The sequence below is a fragment of the Neolamprologus multifasciatus genome, chromosome 7, assembly GCF_963576455.1.
Source record: "Neolamprologus multifasciatus chromosome 7, fNeoMul1.2, whole genome shotgun sequence".
Taxonomy (NCBI): Eukaryota; Metazoa; Chordata; class Actinopteri; order Cichliformes; family Cichlidae; genus Neolamprologus; species Neolamprologus multifasciatus.
The window spans coordinates 26,381,420-26,401,551 of NC_140445.1; the positions used below are offsets into that span (position 1 = coordinate 26,381,420).

At 40.1% G+C, this 20,132-nt stretch overlaps 1 protein-coding gene across 3 annotated transcripts in view; it reads right to left on the reverse strand.

Moving 5' to 3' along the window:
* Positions 1–1,520: 1,520 nt before the first annotated feature.
* The window catches only part of sfswap (splicing factor SWAP), a 49,898-nt gene continuing 31,286 nt past the window's right edge, over positions 1,521–20,132 (reverse strand). For all 3 annotated transcript variants that reach the window (XM_085166704.1, XM_085166705.1, XM_085166706.1), the window contains exons 15-19: positions 16,361–16,779; positions 15,366–15,497; positions 14,234–14,374; positions 12,517–12,589; positions 1,521–2,220 (exon numbers count right to left, since the gene is read on the reverse strand). In XM_085166704.1, the coding sequence (XP_085022830.1) occupies positions 2,155–2,220; positions 12,517–12,589; positions 14,234–14,374; positions 15,366–15,497; positions 16,361–16,779 (831 nt within the window). In that variant the 3' untranslated portion in view covers positions 1,521–2,154. The remainder of the gene's footprint in view (positions 2,221–12,516; positions 12,590–14,233; positions 14,375–15,365; positions 15,498–16,360; positions 16,780–20,132) is intronic.

The window sequence follows — 20,132 nt, forward strand, 5'->3', positions numbered from 1 at the left end:
AGATCAGAGAATCAGTTACCATCACAGGTTCCAGAGTGCAGGGTGCTTAAATCAAAGGGGGAGTTATACTTGTGCTGAGGGTTTGCTGTGGGATAAGCTCCAGTTTGATTTTTCCCCTCCCTCTATATATATTAATTTACTTCTATAGAAATAGACTGGCTTTCTTTTTTTAATAATACATGTCATGTCACTATGGATCTTTTGTCTTTTTTCTCTTACTTAATTTCTGTGAAACACATTTTAAGTGTTTTTGAAACAAATACCAAGGGCATTATCCCAGCTGGTGAAGAGGGAAAGCATCCTAAGAATAAATTATGACACTTCTACTTAGTTTGCAATCTCCAAAAGTTGATTCTGTTCATCTGGACGTAGCGTTTTGTGGGAGAAACATTTCGTCACTCATCCAAGTGGCTTCTTCAGTCTCAGCTGACTGCAGGTTTCCCCAAACTTATAAACAGTATATTTGCATAATGACTGAAACCAGCCCACTGAAGGGACAATGGGCTGGGAGGTCAGTTCCTTAATCTTAATTATGCAAATTGTCATGACCATTGATCAACAACCACTGATCAATGGCCATGAGTACCATTCAGAGAGAGTTGGGGAACGGCTGCAATCACAGCATTGTAGGATGGCAAAAGATGTACTCTTAGGCCCCCTCCTCGATTCAGAGATGGTCTTTCCCTTTTCACGTAAATGGCCTCCTTGACTCCACGCTCAAACCAGCGTTCTTCCCTGTCCAGGATGTGTACATCCTCATCCTTGAAAGCGTGTCCACTGGCCTGTAGGTGTAAATAGACTGCAGAGTCCTGGCCTGACGAGGTAGCTCTTCTGTGTTGTGCCATCCGCTTCGCCAGAGATTGTTTGGTTTCCCCGATGTATAAATCCTGGCAATCCTCCTGGCACTTAACAGCGTACACTATGTTACTCTGTTTGTGTCGGGGGACCCGATCCTTGGGGTGGACCAATTTTTGGCGCAGCGTGTTTTGGGGTTTAAAAGCCACAGAGACCCGGTGTTTAGAAAAAAATGCATCTCAACTGCTCGGATACTCCTGACACATACGGGATCACTACAGGTTTTTGCTGGAGCAGCGGTTGTCCTTCTCTCCTGGATCGGCTGGAGCTTCCTTTAGGTGCCTTTCCAGCTTTGACAAAAGTCCAGCTGGGATAACCACATTTACTCAGGGCCTTTTTGATGTTCTTCTGCCTCCCTGGCCGCTGTGTCAGTGGGGATGGTGTTCGCTCTGTGTTGAGTGACAAAACGTTTCTCCCACAAAATGCTACGTCCAGATGAACAGAATCAACTTTTGGAGATTTACTTTCCTGGACGATTGAGAATGCATCATTAGTTTCTAATCATTTTATATTTGAATATTCATGTTCCAATTATGTAATCTTTTTTTTTTTTGCCACAAGTACAATTTGTCCAATATCTAATGCACTATAACAACATGCATTGTATCCATTTTCTTCTCCTGATAATTTTTTTTTGTTAAAAGAAAACAACTGAAGGCCACATGTAAATCATAAAGGAAATTTTATTTCGTTTTGGATTAGAAAGTTGTTCTGCATTCAGCTCATTACAGTACAAACCAGGAACCAAAATTCAAAGGCTGCACATTGCAGCTGATGGACAGAGTAAAAACAAATTACTTCTCAGGTAGTAGAGTAGGCGCTGAAGAGAGAGAAGAAAACAGCAGAAGGAAAAATGATGGGAAAATTAAATTATCAAAACATAAGCCTTCATAGAAGGAGAGCTTCCAGATTTCCTGCAGCTGATGCTGCAAAGAGTGACTCGTAGGAGAAAAGCATCTCAAAACAGGAGGCAAACATTATTTCACATTTGATTCTCCGTGCACCAAAAACTGTGAAAAAGCTGTGACTTAATCTCCTGTCTTATGAGCGGTTTTCTCACACCGGCCGTGAAACCAGGTACTCAAGTTTCACTTCAGCGTACTTCACACTTACGACTCGGCACAAGACGTAACACAATCAAACTGAAACTGTCGATGCTCAATTCTTGATGAACTGATAAATCATGGATAAACAGAGGGCTCTGAAACAGCTGCGGGACAGATAAATCTCCGGGAAATCGGAGAATACCACTCGCCTGCAGGCAAAAGTTGTCACGCCCAGAAGAAAGCAGCGTCCTTTTTAAGAATTGGGAGGCTGGAAGGTCTTGGAGGTGGCAAGCATGGCTCGCACTTTGGCCATTAGATCCTGCACAAAGAAGACGAAGAGAGAAAAACAAAGCATGAGACGAGTTTTAATGTACAGCTTTCCCACTAAGACCCCCAGTACAATGTTGCAACTGGCATGGCAAGAGATATGCCGTGCCTCAGTGGGTATAATAACAATACAACTAGTAGTCATTTAGTTTGATCTAAGCAGATCTACTAAATCAAACAGAACCGATCAAAATTTAGGAGCGGAGCAAACACACTGCACTGGAAGGGGACAAAACAAAGCACTTTATAAGAACTACAAAATGGACAAAGTAGATCTGCCAACTCTTTTCTTTTCTTGTCACAGTGTGTTACTTCTCCTTAAAGAGGAATAATTTCTCCTGTAATTCTTCAGCAAACTATTCCCTGCAGTACGAAAGAGCTGCTAGTAATGGGGTTCCATGCAGCTTACAGACACACAAGTTCATCCATTTGTTTTTTTGTTGTTGCTTGTGGGATGAATGAAGGCAACGCTTTCATTCATTTCATAGAAGAAAGAAAAAGTGAAGGAAGGAAGAAAAAGAAAACGAGTATGCAGGAATGTATAAATAGTCACTGAAATGTTACACCAGCCTCAAAGTTTTGTTGCACTGCTATACATTTTAAAAGATTAACAACAGAATCCCCTTAAAGGCAATTAGAAAACACATATATTAACTCCTCGGCCCACCCACACATATCCCTGACAACTGCTCTGTAAACAGGTTATTTACTTAAAACAATATAATTAATAGGAAGTTGCAACGAGAGTGCACAGCAGGGAAACAGAAACACAGTGGAAGAAACTGCCAAACAGCAGTTTTTCATTTCCACTTTCTCCTCCTTCCCTCTTCAGGTAGAAATGTAAACTTTGCACACCACGGGGGCAAGTGCTTACGCTGCAGAATAGGAAGTGTTAATTTGCATCGCGGTGCACGAGTGATTCATACACGCATGGACAAATATCCACCCTCGAGCTCTCCTGACAGATGAGACGAATTAACAGCTGTAATCACAAGAGGGGGGAGGAGCTGTCATATCAAATCGCTCTAAAGGCCATTTCTCTCAAAACCCTGATGTTCTCGGATATACACAGATAACGGACACACACAATGCTCACAACATATGACAACGCTCAGAATTATCATCAAGTGGCTGGACGTGTGCTCTAAATACAGCCACAAGTGTCCCGTCTAACTAATGTGCAGCTGAATTCTGGAGGTCTTTGCGTGCTGCACTTCAGTCGTCATGTATGAGACTATGTTGCATGACTTCTGGGACCAAAAAAAAAAAAAAAGTTTGCTCATGAGTAAACAATCAATACATTCATCCATTTTCTTAACCACTTATCCAGTTCAGGGTTGCAGAGGGGCTGGAGCCTATCCCAGACACAATCGATACAGTATTAACCTAAACAGTCCCTGCACTGCCCCACGTTCTGTAAAGAAAAAAAAAATTAGAAAGATAAAATCTGAGAACATCCAAAAACCACCAGGCTGCTCAGCATCAGTGGGACACAGCACTCTGCTCACGTCACTGTAAGTCAGCAGTGGCATGTTTAAATCTGGTGTGCTAAATTTCACCAGCAGGAGTCGTCTAATTGGAATGCTTTCCTATTACTAAATTAATTAAAGACAGACACCTGAGTTTGATGTTGAACCTTTTCATAAAGTTCACATTCGACTTTTTGTTTGATGCTGGAGTTTTAGTTGAGTGTGACAGTTAAATTGCCAGCTGTACTTATACCTCTGTAATAATGAACAGGGATACCTGTAAGAAAAGCATGTTTTTTTTCTCCACACTGTAGCACTTGTGCATAATTTAAGTCCTTATCATTTTATTATATTTGCCTCATCTACACTGGAGTAAAGACCGACGGGCAGCTGCTACTCCACAACCCCACCACATATACACTTTACACCAACAGAGACGACATTTAACGACCTCCCCGTACCCATAATGACGGTTTTGACACCTCAGTATATATCAATAAAGATACAGTTTGATGACCACTAGAACAGTTTTGGGGTTTTACATGGTACCAGCAGAGGAAGAGACCACCCTGACTAACTTCTGACGCACACCCACTCATTTTGTTCTATAAGAAGGCTTGAAGACACGCACTGGTCACTTTACACAACACAACTACAAAGCTACTTTCTAATTGTGTGTCTGTGCTTTTAAATGCCGTCTGGCTTTAAGCTGAGAAGTACAGCACAGTATTTCCTTATTTGACTGCAAAATTACACCAAAAATGTAAAAAAAAAAAAAAAAAAAAAAAATCACAGGAAGCTTTAGCATTAAATGTGAACATTTGTGATATCGTAACATTTGTATGTTGGTAATAGTGGGGAAATAGAAGGAATAGATCGTGCGAGGTGCACACCTTCATCTACTAAAGAACACGGCCTCTATTTACACTGTTTTGCTGTTGTGTGTGGGGTGGAAATCAGATTGTGGCTGCGATTATTATTGACCGGCTTCTTTAGAAAACAATGCGAGACTGTTTGGAAGCAAACAGATATCACTCCTGCCTTTCTGTTGTATTTCTGATAAAGCAGCTGATCAAAGTCTGTGCCAGAATCCTGTCATGAAATTAAACAAAAGGAAATGGCACACATTACAAGGACAGCTTTATTTTTTAACTGAATTGGGATGTTGGTTTTTTTTCCACATTAGGACAAACTATTTTCCTTGTACGCTGTCAGTTAACCACATTTACCTGTTTAGGATTGAAACCTAACTTTACAAACACTAGGCCTGAAAAACGAACATGGAATCACTATTTATAACTCTCACTGGGGACTTAAGACAGTTTTAAAACTATAACCAGTGGGTGAAGTTAGGAAGTTGGATTACAGAAATAAGGGTGTCACATATTTGCTTTTAACGCCAACAACCATAAAAACTCCCAAAACAAAACAAAAAAAAACTGTTAGGAAAATCTTGAGGGAGCAATGTAGCAGCCACATGTATTGATATCTAGCCTTTCTGTCATTAGACCCCCCCCCCCCAAGAAACTATGCAGTGTTCGAGATACCCACACTCCTAATTTAAAACACTCCCGGTCCCAGTGCAGTTCACTGTAAAGGTGAACAAAGTATCTTTCAAATGTACAGCAACTGGGAAGACGGGAAAGACGACAGAGGAACACAGACAAACACGAGAGAAATAAGAGCTGGAATGAAGCAAATAGCAACTAGGCACCCGGAGGGAAGCAGAGCCCATTAGGCAGATGAGGATGTGCTGAATTATTCAAGATGTGTTTGTAAAACATCACAGATGGGGTATAAGTAGTTAGCGGTTTTGAATCAGAGTATGTTGCAGCAGCATGTTTCCACCAGCTAGCTTGTGTTGCTATGTTGAGATGAAGGCGGGAGAAGCGACTACGAGATAATGAGAAAGAAACTGAAATAGGACTTTTTTGTTGTTGATGATGACAGAAGAATCAAGAGATGTTCATTGTGGAACACACACACACGGCCAGGTGAGCGAGTTAGTTTCACTTCAGTTGAAGTTGTACCAGTGTTCATAGAAGAGTTAGTGTGAACGCAGAGGCAACACTATCGACCTGCATTACATCGACTCCCAGAAGCTCTAGAAATCCAGCACACTGCAGCCTCACTGTAAGATGTTGTCTAGTATGTACAGTATTCAATACATGTGAGAACACTGCTGTTTATTAAATGACTTAAAACTGTATCGCCGCTTAATTAATGCATTAGTCACAACCTGAAAAAGAGTATCTCGCCTTTTAAATGGCGTGGATATCATGATGTGAACCGCTGGCTTCTGAAGACCGTCTTGAATCCTTGAGATGAACATTTTCACCATCGCTATCTTAGTATTTTAAAATCGGATGTGAAACTGCATGCCCATTCGCTCCTATCTCTGCTCTAGGCTCATCTTTTTATATCGTGTCCAGTTTTACACCTACAGTGAGGTGAAAAAGTGCTTTTAGTCACACTAAAATGTCTCAGATCCTCAAACAAATTATAATATTTGGCAAAGATAATCTGAGTAAATACAAAATGTAGCTTTAAATGAGGACTTTATTTATTAAAGGGAAAAAAAGTAATCCGAACCTACCTGGCCATGTGTAAAAAAGTAATTACCCTCTTGTGAAAGTATGGATTAAATGATTACTCACATTTATGCAAAGTTGAGTTCAATTTCCCTCACCACACCCAGGACTGATTAATGTCAGACTTACTGAATAATGAAATCACTTAAACAGCACCTGTCTGACAAAGTAAAGCCTAAAAGATCCTAAAAGCAACTCATCATGCCATGATCTAAAGGAGCAGCTGGAACTGACATCTATCAGTCTGCAAAAGGTTACAAAGACATTTCTAAGGCTTTAGGACTCCAGCGAACCACAGAGAGAGCCATTATCAACAAATGGAGAAAACCTGGAACAGTGGTGAACCTTCCCAGGAGAGGCCGGCCTACTAAAATTCATTTCCCATCGAGGACTCATCCAGGAGGTCACAAAAGAGCCCAGAACAAACTCTAAAGAGTCACAGGCCTCGCTTGACTCAGTTAAGGTCAGAGTTCACGATTCATAACAAGAAAGAGCCTGGGTAAAAATGGCATCCATGGGAGAGTTTCACAGCGAAAAACACTCTGCTGACCAAAACGGACAGAAAGGACACAACAAACCCAAAAGTCAACAAAAGTGTGACTAAAAGAGAAATAGCACTCAATGGGCTGCATTTGTCTAAAATCATCACTGATCTAACAGTTCTTCAGGGAGACTAATGATACATTAGAAAAACAAATGTTAAACACAGTTGGAGCAATAATCAGGAGATAGAGAACACGCCATGGTCCCACTCAGAATCAGAGTGGCTGTTTGCTGCCAAACACACTGAACTACTTGCACATCTTTGAAAACAGACGGACAAGTGCGTTACCCTGGGCACAGGGGTTATCGTGGAAATTACAGCTTCTGTGTTGGCTCAGGCAGTGTGAAGAAAATTGCATAACATCAGCTTCTATGGACAGTGCCCCCCCAAAAATACCATTTGCTCTTCAACATAAAGGTGCAAGATTACACTTTGCTAAAGTACCAGAAAAGAAGCCTGGGAGCACCTCCTTCAGTCAAATGGGAATATTTTTGATATTTTCCCCTGATGAAATTAGGGCCGATTAGGTCACCGATTATTTTTGCGATTAGTCGACTAATCAGATCATGCATCCATTGGACGTAAAACGTACAGCTTATTGCACCATCATGCATCTGCTCTTATATAACTATCATTAACTTATAGAGGTGGGAATCACCATACATCCCACGATACAATATTATCACAATACTTAACGCACGATACGATATTATTGCAAATTTTTAAAATATTTCGCGATATTCAGATTCTGTACATAAAGGTAAACTTTATCAATATTCATTTTATCTAATATCAAAGTCTCACACTCAGTCTTTCTCTCATTTCAGTTGTATTGTTGACAAACTGAACGGTTTGCATTACAGTCTAGTCCAACTTAACTGAATGCAACCATCTGGTACAGTTATAGCTATTCTGAACTATGCAATTTATGAAAACTATGCAGCCCATTCAGCAACTGAAGAATTTGAAAGTAAATTAAAACAAAATATAATTTTACATTAAATAAAAAAGTTTTAAACTTAATTAAAATAAAACATGTCTTAAATTAAAATAAGTAAACTGTCATATTTATTGCTGCCAAAAAAAAGTTAAACACATTTGGACAGTGAAGGAATGTCAGGATTCTTGCTCAGAAAAAGGATCAACATGTTCTGAGCATGTTCCAGTCCACAAAAACTTTTTTGTAACAAAATATTAATTTCTGCTGTCCCTGTATCGATACATTATTAGCAAATAAAATATCACGATACTACACAGTATCGATTTTTTCCCCACCCCACCAAGTGTTTAAGGTATGTGCTAACTAAAAATAAAGACAAGATGATAGTTTATTAAATTTAAATGAAATTTGCGGATTGTTTCGGTGAAGTTTAATAAACTCCTTGCTATCTAAAATATAACGGGACACCGGAGTATATTCTTGAGCATCTCACACTTCTAATAATCAGTTGTCTGCTTGACGTTTGTTCAGCTGTGTAAAAACTATAACTTTAATCTCAGCCAAACCGATTTACTCAGGAACAAATAAAATACTAAAAAAGCCAAACAATAACATTTTTAAGTTATCTAAGTGACTTATATATGTTTAACCTGAGTAGTGAAAGACGGCGGTGGGTTTGAAAACGATTTGCCGGGAGTCCAGTTCAAGGCTCTAGTGAGCCTTGAACTGGACTCCCGGCAAATCGTCTCTAGTGAGCCTCTGAGGCTCTAGTGAGCCTTGAACTGAGGCCTGAGGTGCTCCCAGGCTTCTTTTCTGGTACTTTAGCGATAGCTAACAGACGTCTCCGAAAATGTTGGAGCGCTTTTGAAAATATGTGGTGTCTTGATAAACTGAGCAGGTATTTGAGGTTTACACAGTTACATTCTTGCCTGAAAATATGTTAAACGTTTATTTTGTGACCCAGAAAGAATAATAAGGGTAATATTAAAACTAACTAGCTGCCGCCATTGTTGTAAACTGAGCTGGGCTGCGCTATGAATTCTGGGACAGAGCTACTTCTTCTTCGGGGTTTAACTGCAGCTGGCATCCTTGTACATGCAGTGCTGCCATCTTCCGTTTCAGTCCGTTATTACACTCTTAAATCCTACGACTTATTCCTGCGTCTTTTGTGATCTTACAAAGCTTCAAACGACGTCGACTATTAAATCAGTCGTCGACGATTTTGATAGTCGACGTAATCGTGACTAGTCGACTAATCGTGGCAGCACTAGATGAAATTCAGCAGGCTACACATGAACCTGCCCAAGACTGCCACAGTGAATGCAGTCATAAGAGTAAAGAAAGGAGGTGGAAATAAAGATGAGATGGGCTGCACGGACACAAAAAGTGTTGGAAGAGGACACAGATGTCACCGTGAATGCCTGAGGATATGACAAACTCCCGTCAGACGAGATGACCTCCAGCCTCCAGAAGCACGGCAACAGAGGAATATTCCTGCATGATAACAATCTAAAGCACACAGCAGACACACTGTGACGTGGTTAAGTATGTCACCTAATGTCAATCCAATATACCTTTGGAAGATTTTAAAGAAAGGCAGAGCAACATAAACCCTCCAGACTGTCTATGAATAATGGCAGAACACTTCTCCAGATTTGGCGCCACATAAAAATCGATGCAAAAGACGATTAAAAAAGAGAAAAAGAAAAGTCAGTGGACAAACAAAGTACAGAAGAAATAAAAGATCCAAGTTTACATGCGAGCAAACGCTCTGCTCAGCTTAGGAGAAACACATTCCCAGTAAGGTGACACAGTTCTGAATAATCCGTCTTTTAGGTGATATTGCACAGGGCTGTACTCCACGTTTGACACTTTATGTTTACCTGCATGCTAGGTTTATTTCTCTCAGTTGGAGGAGAATCCGTGTATCAAAATAATGCACTGCAGAGGCAAGTATAAATTAAATTACTGACATTTAATCAGAGAGGTTTATGGTGATGTAGACTTAAAAATCAAAGTACGTACAGACATTTTTAGGCTTCTCAAAGTTCTCCTAAGGTTTTCAACAGCAGTCAAATACAAGTAGATTAGGAGCAAAACACTTGTGTGCTTTAGGAAAGAGATAAAAGCTACATAATAAATATGAATCTAAATGAGCAACAATGTCCAAATGAGGACTGACAGGACTCAACAGTAACTGCTCGTGTTTTTGCACTTTTGTTTTGTGGATTTTTAAGGACAACAATTTTAAGGAGAATCATTAAACAGACATTAATAAAGACAGTGTTTAAGAATATCAATGATCTCTGTGGATTATATAACGCTTCGTCTGTAGAACTGATACGCATGAATGCACTTATCTGAGGTGCACTTCTGAAAGCAGCAAAATAGTGGCTATAAATTGTCTATAGCAATTTAAAAACATGCAGGCAAGGACAGTGCCTGCCGGGGTCAGAATTTATTGGCGAGCCGTGTGTGAGGTTACACTGTGAGTTACGGGTGTGTAGCATTTACTCAGATGCAACTGTTTTTCATTTTTTGCACCCAAATGAGACAAAACACCAACACAGCCTGTCACTTATCTACATTAAACAGGCCCAATATGACCAGACGCACTATAACAATACAGCAATAATTATGTGACACCAATAAACATGTTGGTTCTCCTTTGGTCTGGAGGTGCCTCTCACTGTTTTGGAAAAATCAAAGGAGAACCTGATGCTACGATGTGCATTTATATTTTGAGGAATTCTGTGCTTCAGCAGTTTGAGGACAATACCCGGTTGCATAAAACAAGACCGACATTTTTAACTCCAGTAATTTGAGTTTGTCTTGGAGGAACATGAGCGGTCTGCACAGAGCCGGAAACTGTTCTGGCAACATAACGCCATCAGTTTTTGGGAATGCTGAGATGCTGCACAAGCGCTAATTGTACTGTTGTGTTGTTTTGTGTGTGTTCGCAGAGTTTTCAGCCATGCAGCCTATTTGTCAGCCACAAAATGAAAGGGTGGACTACCTGGCATTGTCCCGTCTAGAAAACTACAGGATAGCTGCTGTAATCCATGTCAGTGCCACCTTATCAGGCTGCATCAGAAACAATTGTATGCAAATGTTGGATTACTGTTAAATGCATGGCACTGATGCAAGCAGTATGTAAAATTCTCTCAAGCATGCATGCACGCACGCACGCACGCACAGGGTATTTTAACATTTGGTTTAGTCAACTGTCAGAAAGTGGCTACACGCAAAGCAATTTGGGGAATGTGACTTCTCATCCTGCGCTCCCAGGATGAGATGCGCAGGGCCGAAGAGCAATCTGGAGCCAAGATGCACTGCCACGACGAGAAGTGATGAGAAGCAAAACTGACACAAGGTTCAGCTTTTAAGTTGAAGCGACAACTTCTTAGCAAACACTCGCTTATTTACACATCATGTGTGTTGTTTAGTGCCAAGCAGGTAGTGTATGGTGAGCTTTTACAGCTTTAGGCTTAAACCCAAGCCTCCCAAAACTGTGGGCTTAGTTTTAACACAGCTAAGTAATAAACTAAAACAAGTTAAGTGAAGCCAACCTTTGCTTCTCTGTTGCGTTATAAAAGGTACTAGAACTGACAACTTGCTGAACTTGACCTTGTGTTTCTCAGCAGTAATGGTAATGGTCCTTCTTGTCTGAATTTACAAGTACCACTGGAGAAAACATTTTCAAGACCATGTGCTGCTTCTGCCTTCTTCCTTTGCAGTGAAGTGAAATCCATCTCCCAAAAGACTTCGGCAAGTTTGCAGAGGTTTCTGTTTTTGCCTCTCGCTTCATCGGCGCCAACTAATATTCAGTCTCTCTTATCCTAAATTCTTGGCGAAGCTCCCAGGATGAGATGCGCAGGGCCAAAGAGCAATCTGGAGCCAAGATCCACTGCCACGATGAGAAGTGCTGTTTGTTTATTAAAATAAGAGCACATGTACCCCTAACAGTGGTAAACAAGACCTCAGCAACACGGTTCAACAATGTTATCCAACAAAACACTATTAGAAACCTGCGCCTCCGCCATCAACCGGTCAACCATCAGTCGACTATAAACTTAGCAGACACTTTTAACAAATCGAAGCCATCTACAAATCTGTTCTCACCGCTTTGTTTTGACAAGTGTTACTTCCAAGGTTATGAGAGAAATGTTAAGTTACATTTTCATCCAAATCAAAACGGATGACAAGTCCCAGAGGCAAGCAAAATCATGAAGGTTTAATATCGGTCGTTCCGTGGCAACGAACCAAATTCAATTTGCTGCGGATGATCATTCAATATGGCTGAAAGCGAGTGAACCTGGAGTCCGCACAGTTTTCTTAACGACAGTTTCAAACTGTCAAGAAACAAAATCAGACCGGGAGTTTTTCTCCAGGTATGATGCATGAGATTGGATTACGCTGCCACTGAATACAGAGTGCAGCTTTATCACATTTGCACCACATATAAAAGTAAGACAACGGCCTCCCCATGGTTCAAATAAACAAATATAGCACACCGACGTGCTGTAAAACCACACAGAAGGTACAGGGAGAAGTGGATAAATATAAAATGAGTTCAAGTCAAAAGCTCTAAAAACTAGCTATATTTTGGTGTATGAAAGAGAACAGCACTTTCCATCATTCCTCTTTGCATGATGGAAACAAAGAACACCACTAAGTACTTTCATTGGATGGGATGGAAAAGTTCAGCAGGGGATGCATCTGGGATAAGAGCAAAGAACAATACCTGAGTTATTTTAGACTGAACAGAGGATACTATGGATGAGGACACTGCCTTGTCTTTCTCCAGAGAACCACCCCTGAAAAGAAAACAGAGGAGAAGGAAACAAAAGAGTCAAAAAGCATAAAATCAATCATGTAAACAGGAGAGAATATTCAATATTTATGATGTTTCTCTGAAATGCCCAAAGTTCAACATGCATCGGAAGGAAAGAGGTGAGAGAAGTGTCCTGTAACACTGAAATATCCATCTAGAGCTAAAAGACCAAACACAGACAGAGTATTTAATCATGCAGACAAATTTCAGGCCTCAAGTTCAGCTTCACAGCTCCGGCCGAAGCTTAAATGCCGCTACAGTCCAGCATTTCATAATTCATCAAGAGATTAAAAAAAAGGAACAAATCATGTCCAAGTTGATTGAACACAACAGGTGAACACAACTGCAGAAAAGACCGCTGCTCATGATAACAATTTTAGCTTTTCTTCCTCTCACGAAGATGGAAGATTTCAAACGTTTGTGCGTGTGCACGGCACTCAGTACAAAGTACTACCTGCCCCTCCCGCTGTTATTATAGCATCATGATCTAGTTTCCTTTCCCCGGAGAAAGTAAACAGCAAAACCTTTCATGCTTTCACCCACAGTTTAGGAAGAAAGGGCAACAAAAGACTGTCTTCTATTGGAATGACTCCTGCGTCTGCCGGGATAATTGCGCCCCACATGAAAAGACGAGCATTTACTAAATCTATGGAAGAAAAAGCATTCTCCTTCGTAACAAAGCGCATGAGACGGCTGATATACTGGTTAAGCAGAGCTTTTAAAAACATTAAATTATGGTGCATGCAATACTTCAGTTTGAACATAAAAGGAACTGTTGTGTTTTTCAATTTTGCAGAAGTCAAAAATATTTACATTGTTTCCTGTTTTCCCAGAAGCCTGTTTTTTAATGACGGCAGATTTTAAAAGTTATGCTGGGTTACACAAACTAAAGACTGAAAAATAAAACTTTTATACACTAAACTACAAAACAATTAAACATCCACAAACGCACGGATTGGTATCAGCTAGAAGGCATGACGCTTAAAATCTGGAAACTTTGCAATAAAAGAGGTGGAATTTAAAATATAGTTATTTCGTAATTAACAGGCTCTATTTACCAACAAGCCACAAGTTCATAATAAGTCCTTCTCTTTTAGTAAGATATTGAAGTGAATAGAGTGCGCCTGGCCAACATTTAGTCTTCTTGCATTGAAAAGTCAACATGCTGCTAAAGTGGCAGACTACCAACTGCAAGTCTTATCAAGTCTGTGGCCAAGATCATTAATGCGCTTTTGCCCTTGTGACCTTTAAGCTGAAAGACCCAAGCTGTGCGCTGTGATATCAGGAGAGCAAACACTGTTCAGTAGAAGGAGTTTAGAAACAGAAAAAAAAAAACAATGACAACATAAAAATGAACATTTCTAAACATTAGTCAGTGAAAAAGAGTGCATCAGCATAATCTCTGTTAGGTTCTTAAATCGGCAGCAGCTGGAGTGTTCGATTATCAGACCTAAAGGAACAATCTATTGTTGCAAATAAGAGAGATTTAAAAGCAAGAATACATCTTCTCATTTACTTGAAGCTAAAAAAAACAAACAAAACATTTAAGCCTTCAGTAAAGAGACTTTCATTTACATCTACATGCTGGATGCAAGCTGGATTATTGACAAGCTTCTGGAGGGGTTACCTTGAGTGAGCCAGGCTGGAGGCGGGGCTCGCTGATGGAGACAAAACTCTGCCGGGTGAAGAGTATGGTGAGAACGAGGAGGCCGCAATTTGCATCTGTCCTGAGGATGACAAGGAGCTCCTCTGCTGTTCAGGAGGAGACCTGACAAAAGCAAGAAGAGCACAGCAGGAGCTAAAAACTAAAACGTCTCAATCAGATATTAACACTGCACAATAAACAGTGGTGGTTTGTATCTGCCAAGCCTTGCATGAAATATTGGTGTACTCAAAACAAAATAAACATCTTTAATTATAATTTAACTGAGCATATGAAGCGCTGTAATATACACCCTTAACTTCACAGGCCAATTAAACTCTATTTAAGAGGCATTTTGCATAGTTATTCCCAGTCTCTTACTCTGGTTTGAACAATTCCCTGCAAATTTCTTTCAGTTACAAGATTTTAGAGGATTTTCTTGCTTGTGCTGTTTTTTGTTTATAATATTGTAATATTAGTATTGCCTTGTGGTAACAACTAGTCCATTTCATAAGGCTTCATTCTTTCATCATTATCGTGATAAGAGGTTCAGCTCTTTCTTTTGGACGGATGCCTTAAAAATCTTTAGAGACTCTTTGGTATGTTGCAGAATTCCCAGGTGAATCAATGACAGGAGGCTGCCCAGTGCCTAAAGCAGTGAAACGCTAGTGAGCATATTTTTTTTAAAAACTGTACTTATTATACTTATTTTTTTGTAACAATACCTATTTATCTGTCGGTATCAAGCGACTGTTGTACAATTATAAAGACAAAACTATATTTACTGGGATGAACTCTGCAGTGCATTTACCAAAACTTCCTTATGCCCACCCCTTTTTGGGGAATCAAACTGTCTTCTAGTTACATGAAGTTGGCCTTTATGACACATGGAAAACCTTGAACACTGATAACGGTTCCCCCGCTGCTTTTGTAAAAATAAATAAAACTGAAGAATATCAAGAAAATATGGACTAACCACCCAAGAGTTGCATCATTAGTGCCCCTCTCAGCCTTAAAGGCTGCAAAAATCAATGTTTTTAGTGTGAAAACAAAGCTGCATGTGAGGACCTATGACTTGTTCGCAGCACACGGTGAAGACACCTGCTGTTAGATTTACCTGGATCTTGAAAGCCCCCTGGGCAAGTTGGAGCTGCTGCTGGGATGATAGTGTTCCCGCTCTTTCTCCTCGCGTCTCCTTTCAGATGAGTTGCCCCTTCTGTCCTTTCTCCCTGGGGAGTGTGAACGGGATCTGGACAGAGAGCAGAACAAAGAGAATGAAAGATGGAAGAAATCATTATCAGAAGAATATCAGAAGGCAGAATATAAGAGAGAAGCAAATGTATTGGAAATAAAGAAAAAGAGGAGAAGAGTGAGGCAGAAAAAAAAAGATAAGCCTAATGGAGTTAAAGTGAAAAAAAGGCGACATGAGGGCTGGGTTTGAATAAGACTTTTAATTATTTCAGTAAACTTTTGGAAGACCTGAACGTCGTGCAATTTACAGATAAACAATGTTTAAATACTGAGGAACTGAACAGGACAAAAAAAATCATTATTCAGTTCATTACTTTAATACAAGTTATATAAAAGGACTTACAAAATGGAAATACTACTTTTATTCTTAACTAGGCAGAAAAGCATTAAGTATTCATAAATATTTTAAGAAATTAATAACCTTGTCAGATTTCTTTCCATAAAGGGCATAGCCAAATGTATTTTGTCCCACTGCCTAATATGCAGAACATGCATGCCATTTACAAACACAGCATAGCAAGGCTGGAAAATGAAACAACCAGGATAAGATTGAGAATACAGCCTGCGTGCGTGCGTCTCTTTCCTATCACAATGTTCTAATAGTTGAACCTCTCAGTTCAGTTACCTTGCTCAAAACAAACAAACAAACAAAATCCCCAAACCCCACAAATCTGTACAAAGGCAGCATAAACTCAAAGCAAAACATAATGACAAAAAAAGAAATAACAGAAGGTAATAAAAGCTTCTTTTCAGCCGCCTGTGGCTGGAGTGACCAGCATCACTGTTGCATTCATTCTGACTTTTTTGTGGTGGATTAAAAGAAATAAAAAAAAGACTGACTTTTCAGTGGGAGCGTCTTACCTGGACCTGCGGGATCTCCTGTAGGCACTGGGAAGGGAGTGTTTGCTCTTTGATCTCGATGCTGACCTGGATCTTGACCTCCTCTTGTGTTTTTTCTTCTTTTTGTCTTTGTCCCTTCCTTTGTTCCTATCCTTGTCTCTGTCTCTCTGTCTGTCCCCGTCTCTGTCTCGATCTCTGTTTCGATCTCTGTTTCGATCCCTATCTCGATCTCTATCTCTGTCACGATCTCTGTTGCGTTCTGGACCTTTGGAGGAGGTAATATAAGAGGAAGATGATGATGATGAGACGGATGGGGGCTCCCTGCTGTGGTGGCTTCTATGGTTCTCCACAGACAATCTTTGATCCTGAGCATAAACAGGTGGTGCAGGGGACACTTGAGGAGGTGCAGGATCCGCGAAAGCAGAAAAAGCTTCTTGCAGCTAAAGAAAGACAAAATGAGGACAGAGAGCAAACAAACGTCAGTATTATTTTGTTGTTTATTTCCCCCCACATGCACAGTACCTTCCTATATCTGATATTGTGGACAATTAACAAGCTTGTCTACTTAAAAAGATGAAGGCAATGGACAACCCTGGCTGGAATCTGTTTACCCCAGCTGGGGGAACACTGTGCAAGTAATTAGGTTAATTGGTGACAGATCAGTAACATAACTAGCATCTTAGAGAGCCATAGTTTCTCTAAAAGATAGGCAGAGTTTCACCAATCTGCAAAACACATACGTCTACAAATTGTGGAACTATTTCAAAATCCATGTTTCTCTGTACAATTCTGAAGACTTTGAATATATAACATCAAAAGATTCCTGGAATCAGTATTGGATGCTTGTGATCTTCAGGGCCTTGAGTGGTACTACATTAAAAACAGGCATAATTCTGTTATGGAAATCACATAACACAGCTCACCGTGACTGCGTGAATGCAGGTGAAAGCTATATCGTGAACAGAAGCCACAGATAAACATGAAGCAAAAACGCCACTCTGGGCTAAAGCTCATTTAAAATGGACTGACTGGAAAACTGTTGGTCAAATTAATTTAAATGTGAAATGTCTTTTTGGAAAACATGAATGCTCCGTCCTCCAGACTAAAGAGGAGAGGGAGGATGTGGCTTTTTCCAAAGCAAAGTTCAAAAGCCTGCCTCTCTGATGGTAGCTTGCATATCTGGAAAGGTGCCATCAAAGCTCAAAGGTATATACAGGTTTTAGAGCAACATATGCTCCCATTCAGACAACAACTTTTTCAGGGAAGGTGTTGCATATTTCATATCATTCCATATTTACATGAGGCCTAGATGAGGCCTTTCTCAGCAAGACATTGCTCAACCGCATACTGCATCTATTCCAACAGCATGGCTTCAGAGTAGAAGAGTGCGCGTGCTGAACTGGCCTGCCTGCAGTCCACACCTTTGACCAGCTGACAGCATTTGTTGTATCACTAAATTTACAATCCCAGAAGTCCCACAATTGTTGAGCAGCTAGCTACTATCAGACAACAATGAGACAATAGTCCTCTCTCAAAAAAAAAAGAAAAAAAAAAAAAGGGGGGGGGGGGGGTGTTGCTACACAGTGGCCTTGTCCCACCTTTTTTGACACATGTAGCTGCCATCAATTTTAATATGCCCTTTTAAAAAACAAGAAAAAGAAAAAGGACGTGTACTCCTAGAAATATTTGATATATTCTCTATTTTATATTGTAAGTAATGATTGCATTTTGTTTTTATTCACATTTTACACAGTCCCACAAACGTTTTGGAGGGGTGGTTGTATTACACTATATTATACTACAGAGAGCGGAGCTACCACGGGAAATATAAGGGTAAAATATGTCTAGTCTGTATTCACGTATGCTGGTTAAAAATGCTTTAGATAAATTTGATTAATTGTTTTCTTAATTTTCTAACTTGACTTATTTTCTGCTCTAAGGGCTGCACAGTGTCTACAATCACAAAAGGTGAAGAAGAAAAATGTATTTGAGGGTTTTTTTTTCTCTCTTTAGAGACGGTACTATAAATAGTCATGTGCACACTGAAAGGGACAAGGGATTGTAACAAGGCTGGCTCAGGAAAAGTGAAAGTTTCTTACTCTCCTGGGAAATTATTGCTCATATTCTCTCCTTTAAAACAGAAGGAAAACTGTGGTTACACAACACAGTGCAGCCCTCTGGCTACACACTGAGTTACAACTGTCAGCTGCAAAGTGCCTCTAATTACCCCAGTGTGAGTCTGTCTGTTCATTTTAGATTGGTCAGCTGCTGGATTCACACTGAAAAACTGGCTTCTTTCCATCAGCGGATTAAATAAAGCAATAGATTTTTCCAAGGACAGACTTTATCTAACAGGGTTAGGTCTTAGATTGCTCCTGAGACGGCCAATTTTAAATTTGTGTATATTCCCGGTACTAAAGGGGCATCTGGATGAAAAAGAACATCAAACGGCATCCTTTATGTGGTGAGATAAAAAAAAAAAAAGATTATGAGTTCTGCAATAAAGCAATCCAACTACATTTTTCCAACTTCAGCTTAGTATCAACAGAGCTGTCTGATGGATCTAATTTGCCTCACCCTCACCCATCTGCTAAAATTTGTAAGAAAGAGAGAGAGTAAGGGACAAAGAGAAATATAGGGTGAGAGATGATGATGATGAAACAACATGAGAGAAGAAGCCAAAAAAATAGAAAGAAAATGTGCTCATGACAGAAGAAAATAAGTGTCTTAAAACAGACAGAAGCAGAGAAATGGAGGATATTTATTACACTGCAGTTTTTACACCCAATCTGGTGTCTAGCTTGAGGGAAAGATAATGAAATGATAGGAAGAAACGATGGTTTCAAATTAGGATTGGCATATGGGAGGCTTATCCCAACACCAGGCACACAAAACGTCTGCCCTCTCACACCTGTTCTGGCAAGATATAGAAGTTCAGACAGTAAGAGGCACGGGAAAGAAAAGTACTGTCCTGGGAGCATAAAGGAACAGAAGCAAAGGGAAACTACATTTTCCAAGTTTTCGTATACTAAAAACAACCTCCTATATAATAAATAAAGAAAGCATTTATCACCTAAACCATGTGACCAACAGAGAAGAGCTCTTACACAGAGAATGATCGTTAATTAAGCTGTCAGTTACAAAGCAAGCATTATCTACTACTGTTAGTAGCCAGTTAGAGGACCAAAAACAATATCACTGCTTCATCATTGCCCTTCATTTCACTCCTCTTACCAACAGAACCAAAAGGTGCCATCTTTAGCACTGACATGTTCGAATGAAGCTGTAAGAGCAGCTGAATTAACACACCTGTGTTTGACAAAAAGACCAAATCAGCTGAACAGATAAATGACACAAGCAAAGCCAGACTGAATCTGCACCAATCTCTGAGTATATCAACCTGCAGGAAACACAAAGCTACATATCCAGACCTCGATGAGCCAAAATGTAATAAGAAATGGCTAAAACGGCAGCAAATCACAACACTCAAAGTGTCACTTGGAAAAGGATAAATTGCCTGGGCCTGAAACGCTTAGCCAGCGGGATCTGTTTACTCATGCCAGTTTACACTATCCACTACACTGCTGCAGGATAATCAACATGATGGGTACTATGGGAAACATGGAGCGCTTACATCAACAGTCCAAGTCAGCTCATTTTGCATCGCATCAGCAATCACATCTGTCCTCAAAGCTACTAAGAGTTCCACCAAATTGTACTAGTGGATGATCCTTCTTTGTGACCCTCCAAATTACTGCCCCTAGGATATTCACAACAATTCGTGTTAATCACG